The 27452-nt window shown below is 41.1% G+C and overlaps 1 protein-coding gene across 6 annotated transcripts in view; it reads left to right on the plus strand.

Annotated features, from left to right (window-relative positions):
- Nucleotides 1–1882: 1882 nt before the first annotated feature.
- The window catches only part of WNK1 (WNK lysine deficient protein kinase 1), a 106997-nt gene continuing 81427 nt past the window's right edge, over nucleotides 1883–27452 (plus strand). For 3 of the 6 annotated variants that reach the window (XM_064458237.1, XM_064458243.1, XM_064458252.1), the window contains exon 1: nucleotides 1885–3710. In XM_064458237.1, the coding sequence (XP_064314307.1) occupies nucleotides 2931–3710 (780 nt within the window). In that variant the 5' untranslated portion in view covers nucleotides 1885–2930. Of the gene's footprint in view, nucleotides 3711–27452 lie in introns of all 6 variants that reach the window. The other 3 variants (XM_064458277.1, XM_064458269.1, XM_064458260.1) reach the window with 2 other exon arrangements.

A 27452-nucleotide genomic window follows, 5' to 3' on the forward strand; every position in this document is an offset into this window, starting at 1 on the left:
ATAGCTCCAGAAGGCAACAGCAGTGGTGAAGATGGAGTGGCACAGACGAGGGTGGGTAATGAGGCCTTGGTTGCTACCCCTTGTTGGAGCAGTGCTACTCTGTCCTACTACTCTTTAACAGTATAAAGCTAGCATGGACATGCCTGCTGATACTACAAACGAATCTTCATTCTGGTGTCTAGAGAGATGCACAAATGCCTGTAGCCAAGTGCTGAGTGAAGCTGAACTCTGCTTGGTATTAGAGGAGATGTTGATGGTCAATTGCTGGTGCCATTGGCCCTGGCAGCGCCGCGGGGGTGCGGCAGATTGCATTATGAGTTAATCAGTTTCGATCCAGTCGCTCTTTGCTGCTAATCAAATTAATCTCTTCAGCTCAGAATTGTTTTGGAGAGTGTCTACTCTTGTACCAATGCAGTTCCAGTGGCACGAATACACTAACTAAATTAACTTTATCAGTGAGGGCAAGCTCTAGAAGTCTTAAGCCATGCAAAAGTCTTTACTGAAGAGTGGAACTGCAAAGTACATCTTGTTCTCTTTGTGAAGGCTGTGCCATTGTTTTTTTCTGTTGTTACAAAGAAAAGTAGTCCAGAAAACAATGGTATTCTGATTACCGTGTGGTATTAAATTTTATATGTAAGGAATACAGGCACATGAGAATTGCTCGGGTTGATATTTTGTGGCTGGGGGCTGTGGAGGTCTGAAAGGGTTGTTTGTGTTGTGTTGTACAGAAGGAGTTAAGGCCTCACATCAGCAACGCAGAACTTCCTCTAAACTGCTGCTGTACAAGTAACTTCTAAAAAAAGTATTTGAAATGCCAGTGCGTTTGCTGGAAACATATTATTTACATAGGGAATTTCCTAATTTTTTTTCCCCTTAACATAATTTTTGATTTTTAGTTGCCCGGAAGGCACAATACCAAATCGTTTGCTCCTCCTTCAGTACATTCCCATTGACTTAAAAAGTCTGGTCTCGTAAGAAGGAAAGTGCTTGGTTTTCGTTTATTAATACAAAAGAGGAACATGGTATAAATAACATAGATGACTCGTGTGCGCCAATGCTTTGTTAACCTGAAAGCTCCTGATTTGTGTCAGTATTTGCATGGGCTCTCGCTGTTCCTCTGGTTCTGTACAACCTTGGCTCGACTGCAGCAGCTGTGAACGGAACAGCCGTAGGATAATGATAATTTTCAGGGCAAAGGCTGCAAATCCCGTTTCTTTTTAAATAATGGAAAGCACACATTTACATGGCAGTTATTTGCATTTTAGGTTACCTGGCCAATTAACACCTCCTCAGATGACCTAAACTGAGGAAGAAACCCAAACCCTCACTTGTTCATACAGTACTTGCATACAGGGCCTTATCGTTGCCTGCAATTTTAAATAATTTTAAAGGCTGTTTGAAAATTCTAAGTTATATAGGTAATGCGTTAAATAGGTGTAACGCAGGACTTGAAGAAACAAGCGAGGGGCGCAGCCTCGGCGCCTTTTGAAGCCCCTGTGGCCCAGGCCGCCCTGAGGGCCGGGCGGAGGAGGTGGCATGGTGGAGGCGCGCCCCGCTTTAGAAGGAGCAAGATTTGGGGCGGGGACACGGGCAGCCTCATTCCGCCACGCCACATCGGTCCCCTGGCCTTGGGCACGCCGGGACCCTCCTTCCTTTCCGCCCCGGCCCAGCGAGGCGAGGCGCGGCGCGGCGCCCGCCCACCGGCGGAGACTACAACCCCCGCGACGCTCCGCGCCCGGCGCCGGTGCACGACGGGAGCCGCCACCTCCGGGAGACTGCGGAGGGGGGAAGGGGCCGAAGTGGCGGCGCGGGCGGGCGGGCGCGCGTGCGCAGGGCGGGCGCGGAAGGGGGCGTGGCCGGCGGAGCTGGTCCTCCTCCCCCTCCTCTGTGTGTCGGTTTCGGGCTCCAGTCGCCATTTAGCGCGGAGACGTCCCCGGGGCGGCCGCGGCGGCTCCCGCTCCCTCCTCCCCGCCGCGGTCGCGGGGCGCCACCCGGACCCGGCTCACCTGTGGCGGCGGCAGTGCTCAGCGGCGGCGGGCGGCCCCCGGTGAGGAGAGGCTGCGAGCCGCGGGCGGGGGGCAGGAGGAGGGTTTCCGGCTCCGTGCGAGGCGGCGGCGGCTGCTGTTGGAAGGCAGCGCGGCCCGGCCCGGCCGTGCGCGGGCGGTGGCTGCCTGCCCGCCCGCCGGGAGGTGGAGGCCGCGGCCGCCATGGGCGCCCCTGCGAGGCGGGGCTGAGTCCCCCCCCCCTCACCCCAGCCCCCTTTCCCTGCCCCCTTCGCCGCGGTGCGGGCGCTGGGCCTGCCCGGGCCTCCCCCGCCCGGTGCGAGTGACTGAGCGCAGTAGCTTCCTCCGCGGCCGGCGTGCGGGGCCTGCCCCCCTCTCCCCGCCTCGCCTCCCGACCCCTTCCCTCCTTTCCCCTCCCCTCCCCGACGGCCCTCGGTCCGGGGGAGGCTCCCGGACCTGCCCCGCTTTCTCACCATCGCCGGGGAATAATTGCAGCGCGCTCCCTTCGCCTTAAAGCAACCGGGCGAGGCACCGGCTTCTCCCCGCCCGGGGGGCGCGTCTCGGGGCGCCTCCCTCCCCGCACGGGCCCGGTGTTTCTTGGGCTTTTCCTTCCCTTTGCCGCCCCCATCCCCGCGCCCCGTTTCCGCTCCTGGTGCTCCATGTCGGCCCCGCTGCCCGGCTCCCCGCTGCAGGATGGATGCAGACACTGACCGGGGACCCACCCCGCCGGCCCAGCCTCCCCAGCAGCCGCCTCCCAGCTCCGCCGTAAGGAGCCCTTGGGACCCTCCTCTCTTGCAGCTGCAACGGCAGCCGCGGACAGGCGCGCTCCCCGCTCAGTGACCGGCCCCTGCTCTCGCCTTCCCCCCCCCTCCTCCCCCCCCCCGCCGCCGCCGCCGCCTCCTCGCCCTAGCAGCGCTTCCCCGGGGCATGATGTCGGGGGGCGCCGCAGACAGCGGCACCCCGGCCCCTCGCTTCCTGGCTCCCCCGCCGCCGCCGCCCAAGAACGGTTCCAGCTCGGACAGCTCCATCGGGGAGAAACTGGGAGCCGCCGACCACGGAGCCTCCGGGGCCGGTGGAGCAGGCGGTGGAGCAGGGAGCGGAGGCCGTAGTGAGGAGTACCGGCGCCGCCGCCACACCATGGACAAGGACAGCCGAGGGGCGGCAGCCACCGAGCACCGCTTCTTCCGCCGTAGCGTGATCTGCGACTCCAATGCTACAGCCTTGGAGCTACCCAGTTTGCAGCCCGCAGCGCCCTCGGTCCCTGTCTCGGGAGGCAGCGCAGCTCCGTTGGTTTCTCCTCCCGAGGGTGCCATCCGGACTTCTTGCATCGCTGTCAGTGCTGCCCAGCCTCCCTCGCTGCTGCAGAAGCCGCCACCGCCTGCCCCGCTTCCCCTCGAAGGACAGTCTGCTCAGGAGCCCCCTGCCGCAAAGGATGCTGCCCCGCTGCTGCCCAAGGAGGAGGAGGACGAGGCAACTGCGCTACCCCCCACCAGTGCCGCTGGCAGCGCGTCAGCTGCCAGCCGGGAATTTGAGGAGCGGAGAACACAGCAGGAAGACATTGAAGAGCTTGAGACCAAGGCAGTGGGCATCTCCCCGGATGGCCGCTTCCTGAAGTTTGACATCGAGATTGGAAGAGGCTCTTTCAAAACTGTGTATAAAGGACTGGATACAGATACCACTGTGGAAGTCGCCTGGTGCGAGCTGCAGGTAAAATAAATAAAAACTGTGAAATACAAAACACAGTCACTCTCCCAGGTGCTGGGCTGCGTGCTTGAAGGAGGTAAAAATCCATCAACTCGGGATCTGCTTTATTCAGACAGGGAACTGCAGACCTTACATGAGGCACTCCTTTGGAACAAAGGTGCAGTCTTTCCTTGGAGTCAGTCTGCCTTTTAATTCTTTAAATATTCTGCTCTCTGAAGAATTTCTTAGCTTTATTGTCAAAAAATATACTGCAGTTTTGTTTCGTATAGCATCTTGCATTTTACGTCTCCAAAAGGTAACTTGGAGGATTGTAAAAATACTTGTAACGCAGCTTCAGGGAGGCTGAAGGAAACTGCTCATTGCAATATAGGTGAATGTCAACTTGAGCTAGCCTTAACTTTTTGAAATTTGCGTAAGTGCTTTTCTTGGAAAAAAAATGCTAAAACAGTTTCAGAGACATTTTGTATGTTTCTGGTGGTGGATTCTTGTAGGAGGTAATGCTAGAATATACACAAAGTCATGTTTGTTACATTGCCTAGTTTTGCAAAGCTTTTATTTTTTTCATTTTAAGTTCTAGGGTTTGCACTTGATACAGGCACAGGGAAGAAAGCAATTGTTTCCTTTCTGAAAGTTAAAAAAAAAAAAAAGAAACCCTGGAGTTTAACTTTTCCAAATGACTGGTGGATTAAGCTGGGCTAAGACACTACTACTACCAAGTTTCCAGCCTGAGCAGAGCCAGAGTTCTGTAGAAGCCCAGTCTAATGATGGCAAGAATGCCCTTGGTTCCACGCGAGTCAGAACTTGTGTAACTGAGACGCTGTGCAACAACCTTAAAAGAAGTGGGAAGAGCTTGTAGTACCAGGAACAAATACCTAGTTTGTTTTCAAAGCCTCAGTGTTAAATTAAAAGGGTAGTGCTTGTTTTTAGCATTGGGTTTTGGTGCAATCCATAGAAGGTTCATGTAGTGTGGCTTTATTTTTGTGTGTGTTCCCATCCAATTTAGGGCAGACAAAAGAGCATTGGGTCAAAATCCCAGAAGTCTTTGAGGGGTTTTTAAACAGTTAGCTGCTCACACATGTCTGATTGCAGTAACTGCACCAAAACTTTCTTCCCATCAAAAGCAATTTTGTATCTATTCCAGTCAAACTGAGAGACTTTTAGACATTTCTCGATTTGTATTCATATTTGCTTCTGGGTGATTGCCCAAGCGTTCGACCAATATCTTGGTTGATTATGTTATTGCTGTTATTCTATGCTTACTGACTGTGGAAGTAAGCTTCCAGTTTTCTCTGTGACCCCTAAGCATGCTTTGTTCCTTCATGCTAGCTATGTACTTTGGTGGTCTTTTGAGCATTAATTTTAAGTAAAAAAAAGTGAAATTATCCGGTGCCAGCCTTTGCTTAAACTGTTCATGTGCAGTTTGAACTGAGAGCAGATTAATAATCCACTGAAATGATACTACTTTTATTTGAAATTTCAATTTTTGTAGTTTTGGAGTTCCTTGGCTTTAACCCCTGAAATCTGTTTTAATCTTTACTTACTGATGAGAAACTAATGTCAGCTTGGCATCAGTCACTTCACTAATGTTGCCTCTGTTGAAGTACCATCATCATCAGTACCATGTGGACAAACTGTCTAAAGCAGCACATTTTTTGAAGTAATTTAACAAAGAAGCTAATTTGTAAACAGCACGTTGCTGAGCTTTCAATTAATTGAAGGATTTAATGAGTAGTATTTAAAATAACAGATTGTAAAAGGCATGAATAAAAATACTTGTAAGGGGAAAATATTTGGTGTTTTGCTTGGAGGTTAACTGTGTTGCATGAGTGCCTTGTGGTTTAAATTATTCTGAAGGCTTTAGTTTTCCTTTTGTAAGGAGGCTGCGTACAAAAAGTTTGAGATGGCAATATAAATTTTATAGCTGTTAAAAGTATTTGCTAAAGGAGCTAGACTCTACAGTTAGTAGCATCTTTTAACATTGTCTTGTTTTATTGTTTGCCTTAAGAAATAAAAGGACGAAGTTGGTATTCAGTATGTTGGGTACATCCTCTTCTTTCTCTAGGAAAATATAATTGTCGATAGGTTAGTGATGTTTGTTACACATGACTTGTATCAAAATACAATGTGCTTCACAAAGATGGACTGAAATTTAGGTGTAGTTTTCTAGAGTGCCACGGTTTGAGGATTGGTGAACCTTCAAAGCATAATTTTATTAGGGAAATCTGAATGACTTTCTTCCATGCTACATTACACCAACCATAACTAACTGATGATTACTCAGCAATAGAAGAGCTTCTCTTCTGTATACTTGTGCTAGCGAGCGTAGGCATCCTAGGTGACCCACCTCTCTAGACTCTTCTCAACAGTGGTACTGTAGTGCTGCCAGAATGAGGCTATGTAGCGTGATTATGCAGACCAAGTTGTTTCTCTCATGGTTTGTCCAAAGTTAGTAAAGGTGTATGACAATTCTCAATTGCAAGATGTATAGCAGAATGGGGTGAGAACAGTTCGTATTTTTGCAGAGTCTTTGGGTATACATTCTTTTAAGGCTCTTCTAGCATACCTTGAATGCTTCGGTTTCTTTAAAATTTCTGCTGTTTGGAAGATGCCAGCTGCTTTCATCTCAGTTAAACTACAGCATTTAAGTATTGGAGCAAATCCTGTGGTAGGAATTTTGTAGATCAAGGACAGCGCAGAAAACTTTGTGATGGTCTCTGGCAGAATGACTTTTTAATGCTGAATGATACCTAATTTTTATGTATGTGCTCTGTAGTGTCACATCTGAGAATATCAACATGCTTCCTTTTGAAGGGAGTTTGGGTGCTGTTTATCAAATGCAGCTTGGGTTTCCAAGTTGCTGCTGATACTCTGGAGAATATTGCTCCATATCCTTAAGAAGGCTCTTGAACTGCCTTGTAACAGCTCTTACACTTGATGTACTGAACTGTAGGGGAAATAGGAGAAAGCTGAAACTCTGTGGGCAGCCTAATGGTGGTGTTAGTATCTCCAATGAGAGAGGTCCTGCCCGAAACTAGTTTTTCTTGAGTTGTGGAAGATGGGAAGACTTGATTTGAAGGAATTGAGTATTTCAAGGTTGCTTATAGATGTGCAACAAAATCCTAACAAAGGTGTGACTGATGGACTATCCTAGTTTCCTTTGTGGCCTGTCTATATGAAGCAAATTGTAACTGAATCTAGTCTGAATATTGGATGCAGGTATTTAAATATGAAACCTGCCCTGCTCTCTGTGTGTGTGTGTAGCTGTGAAGAGCTCAGCAGCAACTGCTTAGGGCCAGTGCTCAGCTTCAGTTACTGCAAGGAAATTGTTACTCTAGTGTTAGCCTTCAAACGCTTTTATTCCCATTGTATATGTTCATCTTAACTCCAGTTATTCTGAGTCAAGTGTGCCTCCTACTGTTGTCATTAGCACATCTCATCAATTGAGTGAAGTAGTAGTTAGGGTTACTGCTTTAATGGTCTTCAAGTAAGTAGAAGTTGGCAAAAGTGGTTACTGCTGCTGTTTTCTATTTTAATTTAAAGTAACTTCTCTTGTACAATCATGTTATTGGTTAGTCTTTTTAAATTCCATTTCTGACCAGTAAGTCCTTTGTCACCTCTGTACAGTTCAGGTAATGTTGTGGCTAAAATGTGATGCCTTTTGCTGTTGGGTTAAGTTTATCTATGCGAAGTAATACTTTTTGTGGCAAAGGTAGCAAGAGTCACATATCTGAATGTAAAAGCCTTGGGGGTAATCTGTTATCATCTGAGCCCCTCTTTCAGTTTGAGCTGGTTTTAAATCCACACTGTCATTTATTCTGGTTTACAGAACAATACAGGGTGGTGCAGCCACTTGCTGGACTGCAAAATCTTTTGTCTAAAATGATTTCTCTGGGTTCTGTCACTGACATCAGTAACTTTTCAAATATGAAAGAGTGCTTGGTGATACGGAAGGTAAATTGGACTCTTTTTCTGAACTATATATTGTTGGGCATTTGAAAACTTATCTTTCATTTGAACAGTGTCTTCTTTTAAAGGAAGTGTGACTTAGAAACTGTTGGTAGGAAGATATTTATGTTTCTTGAAAATGCATTCCTGGTAAACTGTGTGCATTGGAGAACTGCACCACTTGTCTTGTGTGCACTGTATCACTCCTGTCTTTTGTGTTCCTTTGATAGAAAGGGTAGGTTGGTCAGTCAGCAGTTATGGTTCATGAATGCATCTTCTTGCTGGTATTTCACTTTGCCGTTCTTACACTAGCTTCAGTGCAGTGTTAGTCAGGTTATTGTGCTTAACATGTGAGCTGCTGAAGGGGAAAAGGGAGGTTGAGGGCTGCCTCTAAGAGAGAGCTGCTGGGGGTGAGAAATGAGTTGAAGAGGTCAAAGTGGTACAAGAAGAGTATGTTGTACTCATTACTACTCTGAGGGGAAGCTTAATGTGAATACCTTTAGTTATAAATCTTCTGGGTATGCAATTCTGTGACAGGTGTTAACTGTAGACCAGGCGTAGTGTACAAATATTCCAACTTACAAATTCTTTTCTTTACATAGGATTTTTCTTTACGTAGGCAGAAGCAATGAAAAAACAGTTGAGAACAAACATAATGCCATAATCAAATATGAACCATGAGATTCTGTAGTGCACTCTGGTAAAAATGATAATGCAGCTGGTTGTCACTTTATTACAGGAAGTAGTGAGGTGCTAAATAGTATTGCCATATGTCAGAATTTTTGAGTGTTACGATGTATAGAAGTTAACTTAAAACTCACAGTGCAGGAAGTTGCTTGGCTATTATGTATATCTTCACTTTTAGTGATGCTTTGGATTTAACTGTGCCTATTTTTATCTCTTAGACTTAAAGCTTTATTTAATACTGATTTTTAGGTCAGCAGACAACAATGGAATGTAGTTCTATACTCTGGAGTATAGACTCCACTGCAGGCTCATCATGATAAATATCAGCTTACTGAAGTCAAAGTATAGTTCTTAACAATCTCTTTGCTTTCTGGACTGGCTGAGCTGGGAATGTTTCAGAAGCTGCACGTTCAAGTCTGACAACCAAAAAAGGTCTTGTAACACATAACTGTGGCATCCTGTAGTCTTTTTTTTTTGTAAAGCTCGTTGCATATTGCTCACTAGGAGGCCTGACTGCAAAAATGCTAGCTCTGATGCACAGTCATATAGCTTTGTTAAAGCAAAATGGAAAACCAGAACAAAACCTTAGTGCAGTGAGAGGAAGCTGAGGAGCAGAGACCTGGGACTCATCATTCTGTTAAGAGCTCTTAGAAAACGATTACATTCTGCTAGTTCTGGAGGACTAGTCAACATCCTGAAACAAATATACATTATTTGAAAGCTCTATCTGTGCTTTAATTCTGAATATTTGACAATTTATTTTTATAGAACTTACACTGAAACAGATCATGCTCAGGTCTAATCCAGTAGGGTGATTCCCATGCCTACCCTGTACTTCAGTGTTTTAAATAACTCTACTAGTCTGACTATATGTGGCTAGAGCCACTGTAACAGCAGCAGCGTGCCTCCTGTTCATGATTCCTTCTGGGTCGGATGCATAATTGTCACAAGTGTAGATTAATAAAGGTATGTGACAACCTCTGCGAACATATTTCTGCCCTTATTAGCTTTTCTATTCTCAGCTCTACAAATTCCAAAATACTGAAAGCAAAAAGCTATAAATTAAGTGTATAATTGGTTTACAACACTTCCAGGTTACACTGGATTTCCAGGTGTCTTCAAGTGCATGCATGTTCAAAGCTTGAAATTTTGTGCAGCGAAGTTAAATTTTCTGTTTGTTTTCCATGTTGTAGGGTGGAACAAGTTACTGGTACTTACTGGTTTCAGGTCTCTGATGTGAAAATTTCTCCTTTGGCAAATAACAAAATCCAGCCATATTCTTGAGTGTTTGTGCTGTAATTGATACAATTGACAACTTGATAAATGACATGAGAAAGGAGCCAGACTAATTACCTGCAGAAGTATAAACAGTGGTCAGGCTCCCTCAGACTTCACAAAGGTGGCCCTGAAAGAGAGAAGGGAGCTTTAAAATACATTCTGGAGCTGCAGCTGTTAGGAGACCTCTACTTAGAAAAATAATCTTACCTCAAAGGGATATCACTTTTGGAGATGGCTGTGGTTCAATCTGTAACTGGCTGGTTGCGAGGCAATAAATATAATCGGATAAGTACATTCTGAAAATGCAGCATTTCATATGGAAATAAACAGATCCTTATTTGTCAGTTTGGGTGGGTTTGAGAGCTGCAGAATTAAATCTCTTCAACGAGATTCGTTTTGGGGTTGTTGTGGTTTTAAATAAAAATGCTAAGCTTCATAACTAAACTTTTGAGGGCTAAGGAAAAGTATTAGGACTATAATCTTTCTTTGAAGGGTGGGGGGGAGCCCCCATCTGATAAAACTCCCTGGAGACATCCTGTGTAGAGTCCTTTGAGAACCGTCTAGCAGAGTAATAAATAAAACAAGCAGTAATAGATCTGTGGTAGTCTCCATGGATGCAGTGCATGGTGCAGTGTAGATTCAGTACCTTTTGGTTAGCAATATCCCTCTGGGCCACATTTTATTTTTCTTATTTTGTCGTTGTTTTTGTTTCATAGCAGCAGCTTGTTGAACAGCACTGTTCCAACTGTCATCCTGGTTCTCCATACTGCATGTGACAAAGTTTGTGCTAAGCAGTGGCAGCCTTGATGCTTCCTGTCATGCATCTCTTCAGAAACTCTCGCTTCCTGTAAAGATTAGCAGCCTCTTTTTTTGAGATCACTAATTGGTTCTTCCAAATCATGGTTGAGTTGAAATAAAAGTTGGGTGTTTTTCTGTTTCAGTCTTTAAGTTCACAGTTTCAAGCTCATCTTAGTCTTGAGAGTTGTTACCTTATGAAAAATGGAAATGCAGACATAATGGCTGTAACATTTGGGCTATAAGAAAAAGAATAAATACCATGCAAGTTTGCAGTGCTTCTGCAGCTGGGCATGAGACTTTCTCTTGGCAGAGCATGTGTGGTTTTTTTAATAGCATATGGTAGAAAGTTAGTTTTCAACTTTTAAAACTTCAGGTAATGATTCCATGGTTTTAACTTGATCATGATATGTGTACACCATGTCTGGAAAAACACTCTTCCGGTATACTTGAAACAATTCCTATTCTAAACAGCTGGATTTGTAATGCTGCTTGAAAATCAATTTCTCAGAGTAGGTGAAGGCTTTTATCTAACATGAGGCATCTGAAAATTTTCTCAAATAGGGTGTTAAAATTCCTCTCTTAACAAATGAGACTCAAGTTTTTATACTGGCTTCATAAGTATTTTTGTGGAAGCTGCTTGCAGTCCTCAGGACCTTTTCTTAGCTGATTTTGAGAATGTTTCAGGCCATGTACTGAAATTTAAACAGTGTTTGAATATTTCTGGTCAAGATATTACAGATATCCTTCTTTCTACCATCCAACTTCCTCAGCATATTTGGAAATTGACATATCAGCACTTCTCAATGTGTGGTTTTGGTTGCCCTCATCATTCCCCTTGGGAGAGCTGGGAAAGTGAAGAGGTAACTAGGATTGAATCTGTGGCTTACTTGAGGTGATTCTTGAGAAAGGGAGCTTACTCACTACTTGTCTTATGGGCACAACCTGCAGAATACTCCTTGACTCCATGGATAAACTTTGTGTTAATGGTCTTCTGTCCTATGTGAGGCTATCCTTTTAACCCAAAAGGAGATCCTTGCAACAGGATCATCACAGATGTCGCCAAGCCTTCTTTTTTTTTTTCCTAATAAGCCAGAGTAAAATAATTGTGATGGAATAAATTGACCAGAACAACTCAGACTTGGTTCTCAAACACATTCTGAACTTTTCACCTGGTGATGACAGGTGGATTGTACATACCCAGATTATTCTAAAGCACTTCCAGATTTGCCTCAGTAATTCCTAGCAGCACTGTGTTACTTTGCATGGCTCACAAGCAACTTAACATGCTCTTAGTTTATTTTTCAGCAAAGGAAACTGCAACCTACTAAAAAATAGACTCATGTTTGTATTTTTTTTTTTGTCTTCCAGAAGCTGTTTAAGCAATTTTTACAAGGATAACTCATTCTAAATCACTCAGGGAGGCAAATTTATCAAGCTTGGATTTATCATTTTGGGTATAAACAGAATATTTGGGATTGCCATCTGCATTCTTAGTTTAGAAATCTTGCAAAAATTATATGTATACTTGATGGTCATCTATCTTGTAAGTAAAGTACCAGTGAGCTTTTAAGTGATGTGTCAATGACACTAGAACTAATGCTTTGTCCAGGGCTGTGTGTTTTAATGTAGGGGATACCATTTCTTTTTGTACTCGGTGTGCCCAAGAATGATTCTGAAATCATCAGTTTCATCTGTTGGCAGTAGTCTGGGCAGCAATTCTCTGGAGTATCTGTTCTCAGGATGAGATGACTATGGTGCTTTTCACGTCTTCTAATATTGTGAATGGTTAGCAGGATTCCTTTTAGCATGTTACCAGTAAGATTAAAACAAAGAGGAAGCTTTGGCAAGTCTGATAACTTGTGATGTGGATGCTATATTTTGAGCCATAGTTCAGAATGGTTTGGATCCTATTGCCTCCATTAATAAGCAGCCATTGATAAAACTTTTGATAGCTATCCACTGAACAGCTATATTTATGCTTTAGGACAGCAGATGGTGTTGAAAATAAGCTTTATTAGACCCCTTATATGAGGGAGAAGCTTTGTTCTGGATCATCTTTTTTGTCTGGATGGTTTTGGCCATTCCTAATTTCATTGTGTCAGTAGCTGAAGATAGTGGGTTCTGATAACAGGTTTGGAACTAGCAACAGAAAGCAAAAAGCTACAAATGGAAAAACTCATTTATGTGGTTGAGAATTTATTACCACATTTAAACGAATTTGAAAAGAATAGGAATACTGATCTCTGTAATTGGGGTAAATCTGAAACAACTATGTAGGAATGCTGAGCTAAATGGAAGATAGTACAAAGCTGATACCAACAATCATGTGCATTTTATTGGGTTTTGGCTGGTTAATATAGTCTCATGATAATTTAAGACTATCCAACTGAAGGTGTTACCCACTTCTCCTTGGACATTTTCTTCTCTTAGAGCAACCCTGTGACTTGTTTCTGCTTTGACTGTTGCTGGCAAGGTTATGACCCCAATCTGAATGTATTTTGGCTGCTTCTATCCTGGCAAAGACTAATGACATACAAACAATAACCCACAAGTATTGCTATTAAAAGCTTCAGCAATCCAGGCTGATTATCTTAAGGATCTGCAAATCTGTGTACACTTATGTAGTATGCATCTGTTAATGACAATTTCTGAACTGTTAGCAGGTTTGCTTAAATGTTGCAAAATGTTTCCACGTCTGTTTGCAAATCTGCTTCGTTTAAGTGAGGCTTCTATTCCTACAGATATTTTTCAACATAGAACTATTTTTGGTTTGTCTCTCTCTTTATTCAGCTGCTTACAGTATGCTTTCATTTGGGAAATGTAAGCTGTGTAACTCTCTAAAAATGCAAGATGCTAACTTAATGTGCTCTGTTTTGCTGTAGCTGGTATGGACTCAGAGCCTTTGAGTCTTCCCTAAAGAAAAAAATATGATAAGTGAGACTAAACTTGGACTGGAGAGTCCTTGAGAAGCAGTCCATTCAGACAAGTATCCTATAGTAAGAAATACTGTCGGAAAAGTGATTTTTTTTTTTTTTTAAATTGGCTTCTCTGGATGTAGACAAGTAGAGGTTGACAGTATATAGAATAGCCTTTGGGGGCATGGTTTTTATTTGCATTTATCGTGATTTGGGGCTCAGTGAGTTGTTAGGTTTGCCAGGAACAGTGTGCTAAAAATGGAGAAGCTGCAGAAATGTCTGATAGAAAAATTAGACTATGTTTAGTTTTAGAGTGTTTTTTCTGTGGTTTTCTCTACTTCCTCTGCATGCAACTTGAGCTTTTCTCTGCAGGCAAGCAGCTCAAAAGCAGAATGCATTTCAGGTTGTCTGTAACGGGGGGGGGGGGGGGGGGGGGGGCAGAGGAAATTACCGGGGGCCCAGGGCACTTGAATTTGAATTTTTTTGCCTCTTGATGGCAACTGTAAGCTGGTTCAGGTGATTGTATGATTTCTTTTGCTGATCTCATACAAGTTTGAACATATTTGAGAGGTTGAGTATATTTAACCTCAGAATCAACAACAAAAAATAGTGAAGAGGCTCTGCGTTGCTGATGAAGAATTAAATGCTGTAGTACATTAATAAATTGTGCATGGTTTATACCTGAAGATCTGTAATAAAAACCCCTGTCTTTAATATTCAGATTTCCTCTAGGAAAATGTATCTGTTTCCGATGGGCTCCCTTTGGTTTTGTAGACTACCTGCTTGAATGTTCAGTATGTTTCAGTGGTTGTGGCAACAGCAACAACAAAAAACCCAAACCACTGTGAGAAATCTGAGGAGGAAGAACACGGAATTTTGGCCTCTCAAGTTGTAGTCATCTTGTGTTTGCAGAAAGTGAAAAGATCCCAGGGAATTCTGGTTTGAGTTTCAGTTGTGCTTGAAGTAAGTTTCATGTACAGAAGAAATAAGTAGTTAACATCATTTTGTTTAGGGACTGCATTTTTTTCTGGCTATGTAGGAGAAATTTAGATAGTAATGCAACTATTTAAGAATGGTCCTATAGTTTGTAATTTGTCCCTTCTCTCTGGGTGTAAGTAATGGAAACAACTTTGTCCAAATGAGTTGATTTATCCAGATACTACATCTATAAAGCAAAACTTGCTACAGTCAGGCTAGACTAATCTAGCTTAATATCTTACACTGTTCACTTCCTTTTCTGCTCTTTTGACAGACTGGTGATTTTTCTTACAGTTGATGTCTCTAGAGTTTCCAAGGTGTTTGCATACATGCATCAAATGGCGTATAGGGCTTGTTGTGGCACTGTTTTTTCACCTTCTCCATACATACACAGTTCCACAACAGTAATAAAGTACAAACTACAGTGTATAAGTGCAGCTGAACATGACTAAATGTGTATGATAGCACTTACTTCACATGGGAAAAAGAGCTGGTTGTCTTGTCTATATCTTGGGACTAGGGTTCAAAAAAAAGTTATTCCATTCAGTATGAAGTCTTACTTCGCAAATTTGGGCAAATCTGAGAGAAGTAAACAATATTGAAATTTGTTTTATTGGTATTGGAGACTCTTAAATCTGTCATTACTGTTGACTTAAGTATTTTCTTCTAAGGAACTCGGAATTGAAAAGGCATTTACAAAAGTGAGGAACAGCAAAAAACCCCCGTGTTTCTTAGGATGCACATGACATGAATTTTAAAGTTTTAGGAGCAGGCAAATTTAAACAATGAATTGATACTGAAAATTTCCCTTTTATGAATGGTAGTTCACGAAAGTATCATTAATATAATACTTGCACTGAAGTTTGTGGATTTCTTCACTGCTTTTTGCCAAAATACCTCCCTTTGTATTCTTAGTTTAGGAATATCTTATTGAATAAGCTACCTAATGTTGACATACCTCAGTTTGGTTTTTTTAGACTTATGGATTAAATATTTGTGCAACTTACACAAGCATGTAAAGTTGTTCTATGCATGTATTTGGCTGTTGAGCTGTGTAAGGGCAGCAGCCAGTAACAATATATATTTTGTTGCTATTTGTTGTGGGTTTTTTAGTATTTTATAATAGATTGTGAACCTACACATTTTGTCTCTAAGGTAAAACTTTGACTGTAATTTAGGTGTTTGAGAGAGTATTTTTGGAACTGGAGAGACAGTGTTAGGTTTATGGTTGGACCTGATGATCTTAAAGGTCTCTTCCAACCTAAATGATACTGTGATTCTATGGTCTATCCCAAGCCATCATCTGTGGCCTAGTTAGTTGTAGATGACTAGCTGCTCCAGAAGGCTTTATGGATCTGTTTTCTAAGGTATATAGATGAAGAGCTCTAAAGTGTTGAGTTGAACAAGAGTGAAAAAAACTTTGCAGAGACTTGCTGCCCCAAATGTAGATATGTTGGGGGAAATTCCTATTGTACCTATGCTATAAATGGTTTCTGCTTAATAAACCCGTACTGTAAAATCCCATTATTCCTTGGCATCTGGGTGAAAGCACCCTTAGATTCTAAACCATGTAAGTAATAAGTTTTTGAATTGGAGATTGCTGATAAACTGATTCAGAGGAATCTGCTAGAACTCTGGTAGTTCTTTTCTCATGTATGAAAACTAACACTAGTGCAAACAGTAATTACCTCAAATGGTGAAGCAAAGAAAGGGTTCAGGTTTGTGAAGAAAGCCGAAGTAGCTTTAGATTAGGTTGTGCTAACCAAAGGAAGTATGCCAGGATCAGCTGTGCTAAAGCAGCTAGCTGTACTTTCAATGTCAGCAAAATAACTCCCAAAATTCTTTCTGTGGTAGCCTCTGCTATTACTATTATTGCAAATTGCTGGTTGGTGTTCTGGATTGTTTAACTGAAGGTTTACTTCACTGCAGTTCTTCAGTGGTTTGACCTCTGTCAGAAAACAGTTGTGGCTTCTAATGTGGCAGCTTATAAGATAATACAGAATTTCTAAAGTATGCGTGTTTTGTGTGATTTTACTGTTGTATCACATCCAAGATAATATGTTGCTCAACTTCTGATCTCGATAACTTTTTGCAACAAACCACGTGGTTTGGCTAAACTTGTAAAATTTGAAGGAGTGCAACTGCTCTGTCTGAAATCACTGATAAATACCAGGTCATGACTCAACTGATATGCATGTTAACTAGGTTCATGTGGATGAGTGCAGTTAAAAACTACCAGGCTGTAAGCATAGTGATGTTTTAAGGAGTATGAAATCTGAGGAAGTTGGCGTTGGAATTCAGAATGGAAAGAATGAGTTGGTTGACGATGTAGAAAACTATTTTCCACTTTCCCTTTGACTTCTGTCCTTATCTTCTCTGGCAATAATATGCAGGGAAATGGTATCTTTTGTTTTTCTTGTTCCTGTGTGGGAATGGTAATTGTTCTTGCTTCTTACCTGTTCAGGAAGTATTCTCATTCCTCCCCCACAACAAAACACTGTATCAGTCATTGCCAATGTTACTTTTTTGCTTTATTTTCTAACTTTGGCCTTCCTGAATCCTCTTGTGGTCCCTGTATAAGCCATCTGGCAAAACAAGGGTTGTTTTCACCCTGCCCTGCTTGCACTCTGGAATGAAGCAGATTTTGTATCTGTGTCTGTGTTCACTACCCTGTGTAACAGAATAATGAGCATTGTTAAAACCTGCATCTAAATTTTGACTCCTGGAGCTGCCTTCTTCCAAACTTAAATTTTCCAGCTGGTAAATTAATCTCATACATGGAAATGTGCTTACGGTTCTCTTGGGAATTTGCCTTATACTCTTCCCTTCTCCCTTCCCCCTTCTCAAGCCAAATCTCTTTCCAGGAAGGGGAAAAAATCCATGGACTAGATTGAGCTTCAGCTGAATAGGGTGTCTCATTTCAGATATACTTTCTGCTGCTTCTCAAATGACCAAAACATAAGTGACAGCTGAGTTGTCTGTTTGTCGTGGGTCAAGGGCAGTCCAGCTCAGCAGTTTCCCTTTCCTCTTCCCTGAGTTTTGTTTGGAAGCAGTAGTGAGTTGCCATTCTATATAGTCATCTCTTGTCATGAAGACCAGATGGAAATACGTCAGTTGTTTCATGTATAAATACTCAGTCCAACAGCTGTGAGTTTATCAGGAGTCACTGGGATCACAAGTTGGTGACCAAATTGTTAGTTTAGAGGGCTGTAAGCATTACTCCAGCTTGAAATAAAGCTGTACTATGAAACTCTTAGAAACAGTCTAAGACTTGCTGAAAGGAAAAATGAAGTTGAACACTTAAATGCAAATTTTTTTTTCAGGTGAAGTTACAATTCATTTTCTAGAGTATTACAGAAGTCCTCTTGTACTGATGATAATGTTTCAGCCACTGATGCCGGATTTTATGGATGCTGTTCCAAAAGTAGCTGGAAGGATTGCTCTGAAATCTTCCAATTGTCTCTTTTCCTTTTTTAGTTTTACTAAGTAAGAACTTATCTCCACTATTATCTAGTGGTCTTTTGGCCAGTTGATAATCCTCAGTCTGTGTTTCAATAAGGATTTCTAGCAAAAAAGCTGAGATACTTGATGTGATCCCAGCTAACAATGAATCAAATGTAATGAGATTCGTAATAAATCTACTTGACACTGATAATTAAGGGGGTTAACTTGACTTTGCAGGTTGCAGAGGGTTTTTGCTGCCATCCATGTGCAAATAAGCCTTGATTTATTCCAATAATATTGAGAAAGGGGGGTGGAAGTCTGCCAGTGACCATTGGCTGTTTGGTTGCACAATGCAATGTGTTGCATGGGCTGCTGAGCATAATGTGAAACAAAGTGCCATAAAAAACCTTGAGCGCTAAGTACATGACTGAAAAAACACTTTAATGGGAGAACGGGCATGGTCATTAACTTAAAATAGCATCTCTGCAGAAAACTAACATAAAGCAAGATTGTTGTTCTTCACTAGTGAAGACTGCAGTGTATAGGACTGAAACTGAATTAGAAATAAAGCAAAAATTTGCAGTAACTCAGACTTAGGCAAAAAAAACCCAACCCCAAACCACCAAGCAGTGAAATTGGCCATGTTTTAGTCAAACCACCTGCTTCTCAAACCTTGAGAGGAGATTGTCTGATGCTCTATAAAGCTTTCTAGTTCAAAGGGGTACTTAAGATATTTTTTGATGTCTATGGTTAACACCTTTAGACAATGGAACAATAAATGCAACGACCACAGTATTAACTCTGTGGGCTTCAAATAAAAAAGAAAAACACCAACCAAAAAAACCCCAAACCAAAAAAAAAAAAACAAACACAAAAAAAACCCAGAAAACCACCCAAACCCCTAAATATTGTCTGATTGAGTTGCTTTGTCTTCATAAATCTCATTTTGCTTCCATGTACGCAGTGTTTCAGAACTGGTTTTCTTCTGGCTTCTAGGACTGACTAATGCAGTGCCTGTGTGATGGAAGCCCTTGCAGCCAGTATGAAAGAGGTGATTTGCAGCTCTAGAGGTTTGGGGAGGCTGAAGCTGTTCTGGAGTCCTTTAAAGAGGATTTTGTTACCTTTGAATGGCATGTGTCCTTCAGTGAAAGCCTTCTGTTGTGCTTTGAATCCATACAGTTGGTCTGGATGATGGGATCTGAGAGCGTGCTTTTCACTGATGTATTGATGGCGTTTATGAATATATGTTTTTAAAAGTCTGCAACTTCCTTGGTTCAGAATCATGATGACTTTACTTCTCCCTGTTCTCTGACATTTAAGTTGTCTGGGATGGGTCATATTCTGATAAACATTGGTGTTTTTTCAGCCATATATTGATGTGTGATCTCTTGCTTTGGTGTCAAAGCACTAGGAAGAGGTTTCATCTGGAACCTCATCTGAATGGCCATTTTCTAGTTTAGTGTCAAGTTTACAGTTTGAGGGTCTGGGAGTCATCGGCATGTGCTCTTAAAAATAGCAAGTATAGCTGTTAGCCTAGCTGTCTTTTGTGGATTTTGAACAATCTGTTAGACATGGTAGGATAACAAAATATCTTGAGCCTTGAATGATGACTTCTGTCAAGCAGAGATCAAGGGTCATGGTGCTATGTACTTTATCACATCTTGGGATGCATTAATCAAAGGTAAGAGGGGTCGACTGTCTTATTGAGGAAACAGTTGAATTAATTTGCCTTTTTATCAGTTTAGTTCCACTTTTTTGTAAACATCTGTGGCTATTGTGTTGTTTGGTTTTTAGATCTTCCTGATGGTGGAGACTATTTGTATCTAGCCACATGCCCATATTACCCCAGAGTATCTAATAGGATTATGACTGTTGATGGTATAATTTGGAGACTCCAATTAAGAGCACTTTTTATTCCCTGCTCCTGTTGAAATACTTGCCATGATTTTTTTTCTTCAGTGTTCCTACATGATTCGTGCTGTAGCATCTATGGAAAAAGTTTGTTTGGGTGCGGAGCCTTGGTTTCATTTGTCTTGTATCTTGGCCTCTAACTCAATGTCTGAATAGCATTATTGATATTGTATAAGCTAACTGTAGGGATCCAACTGGTTATTCCATGACAAGTGTGCCACTTTCACTGAAAGAAGTGGTGCAGAGGAAACTTAAGGACTGAAGACGACTTACCAGTAGACTTGAGTGGCACTGCAGCTACTTCCCATAGATGTTACTGATGTGGGGCAATATCAGGTTATTGTGCCTTACAGGCTGTGGATGTCAAGTGTGGTTTGCTTTGATCCTGAGGGTCAAGGAGGTGATGTGTATTGTCTAGTCTCCTATCTTACTGTTTCCTCTTACCATCCTCCAAGAAGTGAACTTACCCCACTGGATTACTTGCAGATCTAATTTGGATATTGCAGCTGTGGAACTTTGGATAGAAAACACCTTGTGGAGTTACTAAATGGTAGTTTAAAGGGCTGAGGTTCATGTGTTACATTTGGACTGTTGCGCTGTAGAAAGCGCAACCTGTAAAGCATTAATAGCTTTCTGATTTTATTCAGAAAAGGACCTGCAAGTGGAGCAGTAGCTGCTAGCTCTTTTCAGTAACTCAATTCTAAAAGCATTAGACTAGTGTGGTCTGGTGCCGAGTAGCTAAAAATCCAAGCATTATAGTAGCATTGAGATGAAGTTGCAGAAGAGAAGTTTTGGGGAGTTCTTTGGGTGAAGTGACATGAAGAGACATCTTGCTTTCGAAGCCCCTCTGAGCATTGCTGGTAAAAATCTCACCTCAACAATTTAGTATTTGAATTTTTGGTGCAAGACTTGATGACAGTGCCTAAAATGATTATTACTAAGCTGTATATAACTGAATTTCTTTGCATTACCACTCATCAGTTGGCGTAATGTGCAAGTTGATACCTATTTTGCTTCTTCTGAAAGTATGAATATTTTTGTATTTGTCTTTCATGTTCGTAATGGGCTGGATTCCTTCAGTAGAACTGCTGACATTAATCTAAGGGACAACATGTATCTTTTCCCACATGAGTGCTATCCTTGTCAGTCACTGGAAGTACTATTAAAATTTTCTTTAATGCTACAAAACATTTTGTTTTTAACCTGGACTTGTAGTGAAATGAAAAGAGTCTGTGACTGAGAGCCCAGAACTGAGAAATCAGTTGTATATATTGTTGTAATACTGTTGAGTTAGCGCAGTGTAGGTGGATGCACGTGCTTAACATGAATGTCAGTCAGGTGTGTTTTTTCTCTTGACAGTGTGAATACAGTTCACTCATCCAGTGTTAGGAAACTGCTTACTGAATTTGGTTACTGCAATTTTTGGACTGCACAGTCAATCAAGCAGATCGAGAGGTCACCTCCGTAGCATAAGCATGAAACTTTCTTGGAGATTGGGTCTGTACTTTTGCAAGCTGTCTTTGGAAGAAATGTAAATATACAGCATTGCCAACACATAGTGGTCATCTGCTTTTGAATTCTTTACCAGGACATGTAGGGCTAATACATTAGGTAGCACCACTTCCGTTTGATTCCTGTCATAAGATCCCACTTTCGGTTGCGCAACTGGTGTGTACCTTAACCACCTGGGCTGCAAGTTTTCAAGCCATGTGTCTGTCTGTCGGTTAATTGTTTAAGAAGCTTCAGCCAAGATGGTCCAGATGCTTCAGAGAAAAGTGCTTGCTTTGTTACATCGATTGGTGCATTAAGCTTTTTCAATTCAGTTGTGAAGCAGGGACCTAAAAGAAGTGTTGAGACAGGTGGGTTGTCCTTAAGCTGAGGAAGTATTTCCAAGTAAATAGTTTTTGGATAATAAAGCTTTAAAATAAGTGACACTTTCTAGATTAGACTTACTTGGATACTATCTTTTTTAAACTCTGAAGACGTGATCCATGTTCTAGCCTACTAGTAGTTCATGTTAGCATCCATATGATGCCATATGAAGCAGTTTGTTCAAGTTACAATGCATGCTGGCTTTGTCTTAAAAATTTATAATTACTTTGTGTACAGCATGTGCAAGTCAAACCCTCATGATGGGAAATGAAAGCAAGCTGTACAATGTGCAATATAATTCAGTTCCCTTGTTTGTGTTGCAACTGTTGAAGCCAGTAAAGTTTAATATCCTTAAAATGGCTTGCTTCATCAGGACGTAAGTTTCTCTGGAGGAATAGGAATTGAAGTTTTCAAGTAAACCTTTTGTGGAACAACAGTGTCTATTTTTGCAGAAGCAGCAGCCTTTGCAGTTATTAACCTCAGTGTTCAGGTGATGAAGAACTAGCTTTGGTACTGGTATGTTGTAGTTAGTCATGCAAACATTTGTGAAATTATACTGCTTAAATGGCTTTATAGTAAATTTACATCTTGCAAAGTGAATATTTTTATTTTAAAAGCAAATGCCATTGTCAATCTGTCTGCTTTCCCACAAGCCTTGAAGGAAAAAATATATGGACAGAATGGAATTTTCTTTACTAGATTTAGTAATTATCCTTTTCTAATGTATTTTAAAATACAGGAGTTAGTATGTTTAGTTTGGCCTTTTAAATACCTTTTGGATTTTTAACATCAAAATAGACTCTTGATCTTCAGGATTTAAGTGAAATAGGGCCACTAGCAAACACTGTTGCTATACAGACTGCAGTTAGATAAATGTTTGTGGTTTTTTATGATAGTAGTCATGATTGTGCAGAGGGAGGGGAAAAATAAAAGCCCAAAGAAATGTATGTAAATGAAACAAGTGCAAGAAATCTAAACAATCTAAACATAGCTATAATCAGAGTAGCACTTAACTGCTTTTAGTTTTGTTCTAGTGTTTAGTGTCTAGCACGTTGTATGGGAATACCTTTTTAATTAGCTCAGAGCCAGGTCTGTGCTATGTCTAATGTTTGCCTCTCCTGGGAAGTGAAAACTTGACAGTGCTTTGGAAGGAAGTGTTGGCAGGAGCTTATAATAGGAAAAGGCAGTTATCCCTTGGATTACCTGGAAATTGTTCCCTCCATTTTTTTTAAAATTACATTCTGGGTACTTATAGCTATAGTATCTTCTATGGTCATAAGATTTCACCGTGTTCTCATGATACCATCCTGTTCCACTGTCTGTTTTGGAAATAACATGTATTTTGGAGAAGAGCATCCTATTTCTACAAGGTAGATTACTGCCAATAGATCTCTTGTGAAGTCCTTATTTAGATGCAAGCATACCGACATTGGTTGAGATAAGGGTTCATAGCAGCACAAATTTCAGTTTCCACCTTGCAGCCTTATATATGTGACTAATACTGAAACAGAGATTTTAGGACTGAGTCAGCAATTTAGTATGTTGAAAGTGCTCAGGCTATCTGAGTTTGGTTTGTACGGAGCATTAATTTATGTGGATATAGAGTAAAACTGATTGGTTATGTGAACCTTCAACAGAAGGTGACTAAGTATGGACCAGGTCTGTCTGAGAAAGTATACTTTGAAATAGCAAATTACAAGAAAGTTTCTGTGAGATACAACATGTGTTGGAAGTATAGGAGAGATTAAAATAGCATCAAAAAGCTAGCAGCCTCTGTAGACAAAGTGCTCAGGGCAAGAGCAAGCAGAGGGGGAACTGCAGTTCTTTGTTTGCAATGCAGTCTGGATTTTATTACTTGCAAAGTGAAATCACACAGGGAATGTCTGTTTCTGATGGACAGCTACATTGCAACTCATTAAGAAGCCTGTTCATAAAGTTTTCAGCCTGCTAACAGCTTTGAGGATAGGACTGTGACTCTCAGACTGATTCATCTGTCCAGCTCCTGCTTATTGGACAGCCTGTTGTTCTCATCCCTCTTTCACAATTGCAGGCTGTTAAGTATTGATATTGGTGCAGTTAATAATAAATTGAGTTTTAAAACTTGACACTTTGTACTCTAATGTTATTGCTGGCTACTGAAGCCTATTTCCAATATTTCTGACGTGCTGCAGCAGCAGGTGCTTATCCCTGGCTCTCATTTCTGGTAAACACTTAAAAAAATGAGGAGCAGTTAAAGTACTTGCCTTCCCTGTCTGCCTCTTGTAATAATTCAATTTTGTGGCCCAAACTAAGCAACTTGAAGTTCTAAGCACAAAACTCTGTGGTGGCAACAAGAAAACTGTCTTAAGAATTCTCGTGTTTTGAGGATTTAAAACTATCTAATGACACTAACAGCTTTTGATCCTGTAGCAAAAGAGGTCTTAAAATTGGACTCCCTAGAGACTATTTGACACAGCTGTCCCTTGAAAGTACTGAGGTCTCTACTTGGATTGTAGCCATCTTGTGGAAAAAATTATTTTATATTGCAGTGGTAGGGTCTTAAGGAGAAAAAATTAGAGCTACCTGCTATTCTTCAGAAGGAACTGGTGAGGTTCTCACCAATATGTCTAGATACTAAGCATTCAAACATTAGAATTTTCATTGGAAAGTTTAGCTTGGCACTTGAATTGTTTCCGAGTTAATTGAAGAAAATGTGGGAGTGGCAACAGAGGATGGACAAAGGAACTGGTTCTCAGGTGCTTCCAGACTGCTGCTTATATGGACTTTGTTCTGCTCTACTCATATCCTGTTGCCTGGTAGTTGGGCAGAAGGCTCTTATTCTGAAAATGAATATGGCTGCTCTATTAAATACCTGTCCAGAGATCTATCTGGGTCTTGTCTCTGCTTGTGAAAAAGGGGTCTCGTGTAGCCTCAGTTGTCTCAAGAGTGGGTAAAGATAAGCCTTGACTGACCTTTCTAGCAAGAGTAAGCCTGTGTACTTAAGGTAGTAACTCTAGTAGATTTGAGACTAAAACCAGGTCGGAGTGTCTAGTATCTTTATGATACTGTCTTTAGCATAATTAAAATTGTTTTACTAGGATGTTGTTTGGCATTGTGTGGTAGGGCAAGGAATTTAATTTAAACAGAAATACGGAATGTCTCAAATCTGCTTACCCACTCTTATCCCCACAGAAATGTAGTTATTCTGCTGAAGCAAGGGATGCAGCACCAGAACACTTATGCAGCTTTTCTGAGAAACCACTTTCATTTGAATTCCAGCTTCCGTGACTTCTTGTGTATGCAGAGTTGCTGAACACACAAGAGTGTGTTTCAGACGGAGCCACAGTGCAAAAAATGTTTTCAGATAACTCTTTGGCTAAGGAAACTTTTTCAGTGTTAAACATGATTACTAATTTTGATATATGATGCACAGAACATCATATATTTCACTGTATGGAAAGAGTATTTGAATCTTAAACTTACTTTTAATGCTCTTTAGTTCACAACTAAAATTAATTTTGAACTGTGGGCAGAGTTCTTCAGTGTGACAAAGTAGGAGGTAAATTGAAAACGAAGAAGCATGTTTACAGGTTGTGATGACCCATTTAAGGTAGGCCCTTTGGACCGTGACATCTCAGGCATTATAGTTTGTCTTCAAGAAATTCCTTCAGTGTTCCTCTTCAAACAATTGAAATAAAATGGCACCAGACCAAGGACAGACAGTATGTGACTAAAGCACAACATAATGAGAAACAGGCTTTTTGGATAAGCTGTAACAGTTTGAATAGCTGATCTGTAGATAGGTCGTGGTGAGTATCTGAGGTTGTCTAGGTCATGGTTTGTGTTCTGGCAGTGCAGGATATTCCCAGTAGTATTCTTCAGAAAAAACCCCAAACTTATCTTAATACAGACTAGCCTTACCAATGGCAGTACTACCATATATAACCCCCAAATTCCAAGAATAAAAATCCTGAATATTCATCCCAAACTTCTAGCAATTTTCCCTAGCTGTCTGCTTTGAATCACCTTGGAGATGTCACTGTTGACAATATTTCATCTCAGCTGTCTTATGACACTAAATTTAAGTTGTCAAAGCCGCCTCTTGCAGGTGGATCCAACAGTTAAGGGTTTGGTTTTTGTTTTTCAACTTCTATAAAGATAGTCCTGTTATGTCCAAGGTGCACGTGTTATTACCTTGATTTACCACACAGCAAAACACTCACTGCTTTTATATATTGTATTCTGTGTTGCTTTAGATAACAGGAGCTGACTGGTCCCTCCATCTGCATTTCAATTACACTGTGTTCTCTCTTGTATTTGAACTCATTTTACTATTATTCAGGGTTGAACTGTAAGCCAATATCTGCTTCTGGATGCAGAGTACGCTTCATCATGCCAGCTTTCTTAGTTGTTCATCCTACCACTTGCCTACTGTTAAATATTTGAGTGTTTTCTTTCTCCTGACTTAACTATGCTCAGTTTCCTTGCCTTGTGAAAGATAATGTGCCTATTATTAAATTGACGTATGAGTGGTACATTTGATATTGTCTGAAATATTTCTGACTTCGAGTAGCTTTTTAGATCTATATCTTGTGTGGTGTTTGCCAAGGAAGATGTACATAGTGTGTTGTAAACATAGGTGTGAAAGTCTACAATAAACATGTGAGTGATGCAAGAACCTGATTTCATAAGTCAACCTGTCAGGTAAGTACTGAAAAATTATTACTGCTTCTCTTTGTGAGAAGCCTGATATGAACATGGGCATTCTGGAAGATCAGAGGAAGACTGCGTCATTGATGCAGTGAGTCTTAAAAAAAGGAAAATGTGCTCCTCCAGAGTGTTCTAGGACTTTTATGTTCGAAATGCTAATACTAGTATTTATGCAAGGTATTCCTGAGACCTAATCTAGAATTCAAACTTTGTTCACCCCATAAAATTCCGTTTGTGGAACTCTTTAGTCTTTCTCTACATGAGATCTCGTTTTGATTTTGTTTATCTTACAGGAACATGTGGAACACCTGGCAATTATTTGAGGGGTTTATGATAAATCCCTGGAGGATCACTGAATGAGATATATATCCAAATGAGAGATGTCTGGCATGGTTCTCTAGTGATTATTGTAAGGATTTTCTTTTGGCTGCCAGTACTTGGCCTACACTTTGTATGTCATCCTGTCATAACTGCTAGTAATCCACAAGTTTGTAAATTAAATGAACTACTTTTTTTTTGGATGCATTTGCAAGAAAAGAAGCAAAGCTGGGAAGATTAACTCCTCTAGTGTAATCAGACTGCATATGCAATATACATACTGATGTAGTATGTAAACTTGAAGCTAATGTGTACTGCAGGCTGATGTGAGTTCGTTTTACAACTGGAGGAGTGCAGGGGCCAGCCTTGCAGGGACTGCTGCTTAAATACTTGCATAGACAGGTTTATTACCTCTAGGCTTTATGCTGGGATTTTTTGCAAAGGAACTAGTTGGAGGTACAGGAACACTACTAGTTCTTGTGTACCTCCTACTTTGATTGTTAAGTCTTTGGAGTCACCTTGACACTTCTGCATGGTTTCCAACCAGCACATTGATGCAACTTTTCAGCAAATTGAAAAGTGGAGATAGGTAACTCCTTCCATTTGCCAACAGCTTTGTGAAGTATAGGATGAATAACTGTAGTATGTTTCTGATTTTCTAAATGGAGTTGCCTGTATCAGAATTGGTTAAGTGTTCACCCTATGTTCTAGACATGTATCTACTCATAAAAGGACTTTTATGGTCATACAGAAATATGTGAAACAAAAGCTACCGTTGTTCTCTTGACGCAATGAGTTAATAAATCTGTAAGGGAACCAGAATGAATTGTGGAGGAGGCTTTTTTCTGCAGGATTGTCACCCCCTGAATGGAGAATTGGATTTTCATAGTAAAATTAAACAGAGATGATT

This window comes from Phalacrocorax carbo, chromosome 1 (genome assembly GCF_963921805.1).
Source record: "Phalacrocorax carbo chromosome 1, bPhaCar2.1, whole genome shotgun sequence".
NCBI classification, from domain to species: Eukaryota; Metazoa; Chordata; class Aves; order Suliformes; family Phalacrocoracidae; genus Phalacrocorax; species Phalacrocorax carbo.